This window comes from Oncorhynchus keta, chromosome 23 (assembly GCF_023373465.1).
Source record: "Oncorhynchus keta strain PuntledgeMale-10-30-2019 chromosome 23, Oket_V2, whole genome shotgun sequence".
In the NCBI taxonomy this organism is placed as follows: domain Eukaryota; kingdom Metazoa; phylum Chordata; class Actinopteri; order Salmoniformes; family Salmonidae; genus Oncorhynchus; species Oncorhynchus keta.
In genome coordinates, this window is record NC_068443.1 from 6,748,718 (window position 1) to 6,758,099 (window position 9,382).

The window sequence follows — 9,382 nt, forward strand, 5'->3', positions numbered from 1 at the left end:
ACTAATTTGAAGGGGTGTCCACATACATTTGTATATATAGTGTATATCATAGATTGTATAATTATAGCATATAGCATTATATATTCCTGTATATTGATGGGCATCTTTAATTACTAATCACTGAATCAGTCTGACAGTGACTTTGGTATAAAGGAATGTCCCATTCACACTCAGAACAGAGCAGACCTGCCCCAGTTTAGATCACTGTTTTTTCTCCATTCAAGGCTTCATCTGACCTGTAATGAAGACAGCTGTGACGTGTGTTGCTTTCTGTTCTCCAGCAAGGTGCCAGGTCATCGTCTGTACGACTACACCGGCATGTAGGATAGATAGGTCCTCAACAGTATGCTGTCTTCATCAGGCAAGCCATGGATATAGCTAGGAAGGTTTTCTAAATATAGAAGGCCCCCCTTCTTGATATTAGTGGTTAGTAGTTAATGTTTCTCAGTATACTAATTCTGTCAAACTATTTATTTATTTTTTCGCACAATTTATTAAAATGTTATAATAGTTCACAATCACCAATCATTTAATATACACATTTACATCTGTCACAGGAAATCCAAGTCATGCCCTGTCATATATTATAATTTCTACCTATTTACATATGTTACACGTAGGACTCTGCCTGCATACTGCTTCATCTTCATCTTCATCGCTGAGTGTAAGAGGTGGTTTTATACCAACACCTAGACTGAAATTTTAATATTTGTCCTCATTTGCTTTGACACAATACACCTTGGTCAGCGTTGTACAGCACTGTGGCAGTCATCCATCCACACAGAGCACAGTCGCATTCAGTTGGGCGCAAGGTTACAGAACAATCAGAAATATATCACATCTAACAAACATCATTCTCTGTCATGTAGAAGGGTGTGAGCTCTATACAAGACATTTCTATCTGTGAGGTTTGCAACGTTGTGCCCTCCTGAATGAGATACACTGCTGCTCCGTGTCAGCCATCTTGGTTTAGCACAGTCACCCCCCCCCCGTCCGTCCGTCCGTCCGTCCGTCCATCCAGCTCAATGGCAGCCGCAGCTTCCTGCCACCATGTCATCATACTGCTTCAGCACCACATTCTCGTCATCATCAAAATACAGCAGGTTGATGGAGAAGAGCTTGTCTGGCGCGCAGCACGGCGTTTCAATGCCTTTAGTCAGCTTCAGAGCGTTGATGATAGACTGGACGGTGGCGTGGTTAGTGGGTCTCATGTTCTGGCCCAGGGGGAAGGGGCAGGAGCCCTTACAGTGGTAGGCATTGTAACCCCGAGGCGACACGATCCACCCGGACCAGCCGATCTCCTCGAAGTCCACGTAGAGTGGCAGGCGCTGGCACGTCATCTTCTCTACGTCCTCGTCATAGTCCAGGGAGCGGGCGCTACGGTGGAAGCCTGGGGTGTTGGGGAGGTTGGACAGGCCAGGGACAGCTGGGGTCTCATTGGGATCTGGATAGGGAAAATGTCGAGTCGGTTCGGGAAATGTGGTTCCGTTTTAACTGAATACACGCTCAATTAAGATGATTTACTATTAGGTTCAACAGAAGAAAATAGAGTAGCAATACTGATAAAAGTACAAATAAACAATGATATATTATGACAGAGACCAACATGTTGTGTTAATACACCAGTAATACAGTAATAACACATGAATAATAACTTGATTGTGTGTTAGGCTACCTTTGACTGTATTATCCAGAGCGGCTGCACGGCGGCCATCGTCAGTGAACAGCACTAGCATGGGCTGCTTGCTTTTATGGTGGTTACGGCCTGAAGAAAAACGCACCACCTTCTCATCCATCTGGCTTCCTCCCAGGGTCTGCACTGTGACCAGAAGACCCAGGTTATTGCCCTCAACAGCCATCCAGGAACGCACCTTTATAGGGAGAGAGTTATTTTGGGTTAGGGGTGGATGGATGGATGGATGGATGGATGGATGGATGGATGGATGGATGGATGGATGGGTGGGTGGATGGATGGGTGGATGGTGGATGGATGGATGGATGGATGGATGGATGGATGGATGGATGGATGGATGGATGGATGGATGGATGGGTGGATGGATGGGTGGGTGGGTGGGTGGGTGGGTGGATGGATGGATGGATGGATGGATGGATGGATGGATGGGTGGGTGGGTGGATGGATGGATGGATGGATGGATGGATGGATGGATGGATGGATGGATGGATGGATGGATGGATGGATGGATGGATGGATGGATGGATGGATGGATGGATGGGTGGATGGATGGTGGATGGATGAATTTATGGATGAATGGATGGATGACATACTTACAGCTTGTGTAATGGTGAACACTTCCCAGCCTGTGGAGGGGACAGGGATCAGTCTGGAAGACAGCAGCTTCTTCCCCTGAGTAATGTTCATTTTGCTGCTATCCAGAAGCTGGTAGACACTGACCTATAGGGAATGAATGGATTCATCATTAGCTTTGAGTAGCTTGCTTTTGAGGAGTTAAAGGACAGTTGAGCCTCTGCATGTCTGCCTATATATATATATATATATATATATATATATTGAGTTTTATACCTGACAGAAGTGGTATCTATTGAATGTTGCAGAAACCTGAGGGCGCAGCTTGAAGAGATGGAGTTCCGCGGTTAGAACCTTCTCACTACTGGCCACCATGGACAAGTTGAACAGGAACTCAATTTGTTCACTGTGCACTGTGTGCGGGAAGGATAATACTTATTGTCAAAATAAGTACGCAAAAGTGCCCCGATAAGACTTCAAATGTGAGCCTAATACGTGCGTAATATCATGCGTAAAATACTCATTATTTGTAAACATTGCATAAGGTGAATCATAGGACTGGCGGGTGCAATAGCGATACAGGTATAGATCTAACCTAATATAACTGATCTATCGACAGGGTCGAGGTTAAAATATCTAAATATTACGTTTGTCGAAGAAGCTGCGTACTGTATTCCCCTCCAGAATGTAGGGGTCCTTGGTAACTCCGTCCACATCTGCGACAGTGTTGTACAGGTCGACCATGTACTGAGGCGGCTGCTTGTCGCCCCGGAGGAGAGGAGCATCCTCCATCCCAAACACCTCCAGCAGCCTCTTGATAGCTGCAGAACGCACTTCTTCAGACTCGTTCTCCATGGAAAAGTGGCTTTCCAAATAATTTAGTGATGATCTTGCAGTAGCCATGCTCACTAACGTGGCAATGGCAATGATCATAGCAACAGGTAACATCTCAGAGATAAAGTAATGGTACATGGTTCTTGTTGTGGGTCCTTGGAGCATCTATGTCTTGTTCTCTAGCATGCAGTAGAAGTCCGAAGTTGGAGTGACTGGAGAGCTTTGGAAGCTTCAGGTTTTATATCAAACGCTACAGCATTGGCTACGGTGTCCCTAAACCCTCGGACAACAGCCATAAAATATGCTATTTAGTCGCAAATGTAAATCAACAATCAGCGAATGTAAAGCAAGGCTAATGGTATGGTTAACAAGGTGTGAACAGATAGTAGATTTAATTGAAACGGTATTCTCAACATCTAACGAGAAAATTGCAATTGAACAACTTTTCCTTTGGATAATAACTCGTGACTAATATATTAGATATATAATATCACTACAAAATATTTTCATGATATTTAGGGACAAATTAAAGCTTTCAATCGTATAGAAAATATCGAGAAAATGGTCAAACCTCTCTGAGGACAGCACAGCCAAGGATGTTTGCTCACCGTAGGAGGTTAACCGCCTTATAATGGATCCATTAATTTCGACAAATGGGTAATTTGGCAACGACACCTACTTCTATGAACAGAAAGGGAAGTCTTCCTAGTTGGGGATGTTCCCATTTGAATCATATCTAGGCTTCATCACACCTGGTCAAATACAGCCCCAACTGTTATGGTCCCTATACTCCAGTTACAATCATTGAACCCATCTCGAAATATACAAATGTGTCATTTAATTGGTGTGGATAAAATGAGGCTTCGGTGTACTCTCGTGGATTTAAGGGATACATGACAGTGGACTGTTTTCATTCTAACATGCAATTACGCGTTTTTATATCCGGCCTGGAGCATTCTTGTAAAATATATTGAATTCACTTTTTTTTTCGATTGCCAATCTTGTGTGGCAATCGAATGAGTTGTGTTGCAATCATGTAGTCTCACATGTTCAGCCTTTATCAACTTTTCAAACCCTCTCTTTTTTATACATATGCTCTATTTACGCAACACACCTTCATACAAACAGCACAATTAATATATAGTATTATCAATGTATTACCTACGTAACGTATTTATAATTGATCACGAATGAGAGTTAGGATATAAGAAGCTACAATGTGAATATTTACGCATCAACGACTTTTGTGCATTTTAGGTGTCTTTCATTTCATTACGATTGGCTTTTTAGTAAATTGTGAGAAATTCACAGTCCTTTTAAGATGAAGAATGTGTAACCACTTGGGTGGCAGCAAACAACAAAATACCTTTCAAGACACTCGTACCTTGCACTCTCTAAAGAGAAGCCCTTCAAAAAATATGTTCTATCGCTTATTTACTACATATGACACGTAATCCCTAAAGCCATAACATTTCTTGAGGAAAAAAAGAGAGCCCGTGTTACAAACTGAACCCGTTGTTTTACGCAACTATTTACACACGTGTTCCCTTTCAAACAGAGATTGTCCGAATGTTTCCTTCAGATCACTATTTAAATGGCTCGATTACAATTGTGTTATATTATGTTTAATCCCTAACTATTGTCATTTTAAAAGTTCTAAATGAGCATTTTGGCATGCTGCACAATATGGATTCCATAGGCATGACAATGAGCTATGTGAATTGTAAGTTAGTACAGTCAAGCATTTGTTGAAGAGATAAGTAGTTTGTGTCATTGATTCTTCATTGATTTTCCGGGTTTTAAAATAATAATTTAAAAAATCACCTTTATTTAACCAGGTAGGCCAGTTGAGAACACCTTTATTTAACCAGGTAGGCCAGTTGAGAACACCTTTATTTAACCAGGTAGGCCAGTTGAGTTCTCATTTACAACTGCGACCTGGCCAAGATAAAGTAAAGCAGTTCCACACTCTGATGCCTGATATCCAGTTGATTCGTGGTTTTGGAATACATTTTATCTACAAAATCATTTTTGACATATAACACAAGAATAGCATCAGAGAATTGTGTTGCATTCAGAGACATCTGGTCGCTGTGGAAGTATAGTAATAACAATTGACTCAACGTAGGCCTAGACTGAAGCTTAGAAACAGGTAGAGCTGAAGGTCCTAAAACAAGTCGAAGATCTTAACCACAAAGATACCACATGTATATCAGACAGGACTGGTATATGTATAAGTCCAGATGGTAAAACCCCATTTGGCTCATCAAAGTGGTACTGCAGCCATATAAATACATTTCTACAGGGGTTGTTTCTGAACCGGATGTTACAGACTTCTGCAAGACAGTCATAGGGGATGGTGGTGTGTGTATTCTCTAGTAGAGGACTGGGGATGGTGGTGTGTGTATTCTCTAGTAGAGGGCTGGGGATGGTGGTGTGTGTATTCTCCAGTAGAGGACTGGGGGTGGTGGTGTGTGTATTCTCTAGTAGAGGACTGGGGATGGTGGTGTGTGTATTCTCTAGTAGAGGACTGGGGATGGTGGTGTGTGTATTCTCTAGTAGAGGACATGATATAGAGGACTGGGGATGGTGGTGTGTGTATTCTCTAGTAGAGGGCATAATATAGAGGATTGGAGATGGTGGTGTGTGTATTCTCTAGTAGAGGACTGGGGATGGTGGTGTGTGTATTCTCTAGTAGAGGACATGATATAGAGGACTGGGGATGGTGGTGTGTGTATTCTCTAGTAGAGGACTGGGGATGGTGGTGTGTGTATTCTCTAGTAGAGGACTGGGGATGGTGGTGTGTGTATTCTCTAGTAGAGGGCATAGTATAGAGGATTGGAGATGGTGGTGTGTGTATTCTTCTAGCACAGTTGGTAGAGCATGGTGGACTGGGGATGGTGCACACATGACTGTGAGTGCTTTATTCTAAAAGGCATATATTATTATTATTATTATTATTAGTAGAGGACTGGGGATGATGGTGTGTGTATTCTCTAGTAGAGGACTGGGGATGGTGGTGTGTGTATTCTCTAGTAGAGGGCTGGGGATGGTGGTGTGTGTATTCTCTAGTAGAGGACTGGGGATGGTGGTGTGTGTATTCTCTAGTAGAGGACATAATATAGAGGAGTGGTGGTGTGTGTATTCTCTAGTAGAGGACTGGGGATGGTGGTGTGTGTATTCTCTAGTAGAGGACATAATATAGAGGACTGGGGGTGGTGGTGTGTGTATTCTCTAGTAGAGGACTGGGGATGGTGGTGTGTGTATTCTCTAGTAGAGGACTGATTCAGGACTGGCAGGACAGGAGGAGCTGGAGAAGACTGTGCTGATCTTGCCATGCTGGTTGAGGAATATGTGGCTGTCGTAGCCCAGAGGGACACAAGATTTAGTGGGTCTCTCAGCCCACAGATGGCATACTGCTGATTCAGAGGGGCTCCTGCAATATTGAGTGAAACAAGGTTATAAGAAGGTGAAGTGCTGTTGTGAAAAACCATGCATTTAATCCATAACCAAATATATCCCAGAGACATCTAGGTCTGTGTTTTGCTGCACGATATCCAAGAGTAAACACATTTCTCAAACATACACTTTCACATCAAACCTGTTCACCAGAAAAAAATATAGGTTTCTACGCAATATAAGCCTATCACTATAATATATGCAACAATCACAAACTGCGGACACTTGGAGGGAGTGTGAAGAAGAAGCCAAACCAAACAAGTGGTATTTAAACAACAACAGCCTAACTTTATGGGTGTAGCAAAGTGTTAGAGCTAACAGCTAGAAGGCAGTTGTTATGAGAGAGGAGATGCGAGGCAGGAGGAGGCGAGCTGGGGAACTGCAGGGAGGAAGAGGAGGAGGAGAGGTGGGGAACTGCAGGGAGGAAGAGGAGGAGAGGAGAACTGGGGTACTGAAGGGAGGAAGAGGAGGAGGAGGAGAGGGCTAGGGTGCTGCAGGGAGGAAGAGGAGGAGAGGAGAGCTGGGGTGCTGCAGGGAGGAAGAGGAGGAGAGGAGAGCTGGGGTGCTGCAGGGAGGAAGAGGAGGAGGAGAGCTGGGGTACTGTAAAGGAGGAAGGGTGGGAGGGAGCAGCTGTGTTCTAGTGGACCTGAGAAGACAGCGGTATCCTGCGGTGCAGCCTCCCAAACATCTGCCCACAACTATTTCCTGTTGAGACATTAGCAACACAGAGAAAAGGCCATCTATTATCTACTTCACTTGCTTTGGAAATGTTAACATATGTTTCCCATGCCAATAAAGCCCCTTGAATAGAATTGAAAAGTCCATCACCAATCAGCTCACCACAGGCCGGCCCACCAGCAGGGAGATCTACTAAACGTGATTGGACACCAGCAGGGAGATCTACTAAACGTGATTGGACACCAGCAGGGTCCATTTGTGTTTGCTCTCCTCACACCTTTGTGAGAGTGGGTGGCAGACAGCTTTATATGCATAAACACTCAGACAGACACAGGAGTTAGATGAGTTAAATACTCTAACGACATGTGGCTGTCTTTCTTCTCTTTCTACGTTCACATTTAACAAAAAAATATATAGTTATTTGAACCTTTATTTAACTAGGCAAGTCAGTTAAGAACTAAGAACAAATTCTTATTTACAATGGCGGCCTACCCCGTTCAAACCCGGACGACGCTGGGCCAATTCTGCACCGCCCTATGGGACTCCCAATCACGGCCAGATGTGATACAGCCTGGATTCAAACCAGGGACTGTAGTGCCACCTCTTGCATTGAGATGTAGTGCCTTTAGACTGCTGCGCCACTCGGGAGCCCTCAAATTGTATTTGTCACATGCGCAGAATAAAACACGTGACAGTGAAATGCTTACTTACAAACCAATAACTAACAATGCAGTTAAGAAAAATAAGTGTTTGGTAAAAAATAGATAAAAAATGTCAATAATAAATAGTTAAAGAGCAGCAGTAAAATAACAGTAGCGAGGTTATATACAAGGTGGTACCAGTACAGAGTCAATGTGGAGGTTATATACAGGGGGTACCAGTACAGAGTCAAAGTGGAGGCTATATGCAGGGGGTACCGGTAGAGAGTCAATGTGGAGGCTATATACAGGGGGTACCGGTAGAGAGTCAATGTGGAGGCTATATACAGGGGGTACCGCTACAGAGTCAATGTGGAGGCTATATACAGAAGGTACCGGTACTGAGTCAATGTGGAGGCTATATACAGGGTGTACTGGTACAGATTCAATCTGGAGGCTATATACAGGGGTGGTTGAGAGTCAATGTGGAGGTTATATACAGGGGGTACCAGTACAGAGTCAATGTGGAGGCTATATGCAGGGGTACTACAGAGTCAATGTGGAGGCTATATACAGGGGGTACCGGTAGAGAGTCAATGTGGAGGCTATATACAGGGGTAACCGGTATAGAGTCAATGTTTGGAGGCTATATACAGGGGGACCAAGAGAGAGTCAATGTTGAGGCTATATACAGGGTGTACATATAGAGTCAATGTGGAGGCTATATACAGGGTGTACTGGTACAGAGTCAATGTGGAGGCTATATACAGGGGTACCGGTACAGATTCAATGTGGAGGCTATAACAGGGTTCATCCTGTACAGAGTCAATGTGGAGGCTATATACAAGGGGTACCGGTACAGAGTCAATATGGAGGCTATATACAGGGGGTACCGGTACAGAGTCAATGTGGAGGCTATATACAGGGTGTACTGGTACAGGGTCAATGTGGAGGCTATATACAGGGGGTAACGGTACAGAGACAATGTGGAGGCTATATACAGGGGGTACCGGTACAGAGTCAATGTGAAGGCTATATACAGGGGTACCGGTACAGAGTCAATGTGGAGGCTATATACAGGGGTACCAAGTACAGAGTCAATGTGGAGGCTATATACAGGAAACATTGTCAGAGTCAATGTGAAGGCTATATACAGGGGTCACCGCTACAGAGTCAATGTGGAGGCTATATACAGGGGTCTTTAAGAGTTTATGTGGAGGCTATTACAGGCAACCGGTACAGAGTCAATGTGGAGGCTTATACAGGGGGTACCGGTACAGAGTCAATGTGGAGGCTATATACAGGGGGTACCGGTACAGAGTCAATGTGGAGCTCTTTGACTCCATGACCGTTATATACGGGGGGTACCGGTACAGAGTCAATATGGAGGCTATATACAGGTGGTACCGGTACAGAGTCAATGTGGAGGCTATATACAGGGGTACCTGTACAGAGTCAATGTGGAGGCTATATACAGGGGTACCGGTACAGAGTCAATGTGAAGGCT

The 9,382-nt window shown here is 44.0% G+C and overlaps 1 protein-coding gene across 1 annotated transcript; it reads right to left on the reverse strand.

The window, feature by feature from the left end:
• Positions 1 to 542: 542 nt before the first annotated feature.
• admp (anti-dorsalizing morphogenic protein) lies at positions 543 to 4,493 on the reverse strand. Its single transcript, XM_035799241.2, has 5 exons — positions 2,914 to 4,493; positions 2,543 to 2,679; positions 2,291 to 2,413; positions 1,676 to 1,871; positions 543 to 1,444 (listed from the first exon to the last, which is right to left on the reverse strand). The coding sequence occupies exons 1-5, from the start codon at positions 3,263 to 3,265 to the stop codon at positions 1,023 to 1,025; spliced, it is 1,230 nt and encodes a 409-aa protein (XP_035655134.1). The 5' UTR covers positions 3,266 to 4,493; the 3' UTR covers positions 543 to 1,022.
• Positions 4,494 to 9,382: the final 4,889 nt, after the last annotated feature.

Bases quoted from the DNA above. Each gene is read 5' to 3' on its own strand.
- admp (XM_035799241.2), bottom strand. From the start codon at position 3,265: ATGCTCCAAGGACCCACAACAAGAACCATGTACCATTACTTTATCTCT. The intron at 1,872-2,290 runs GTAAGTATGTCA...CTCCCTATAAAG, and splicing joins TGTTCACCATTACACAAGCT to GTGCGTTCCTGGATGGCTGT. The intron at 1,445-1,675 runs GTAGCCTAACAC...TTCCCTATCCAG, and splicing joins TCTGGATAATACAGTCAAAG to ATCCCAATGAGACCCCAGCT.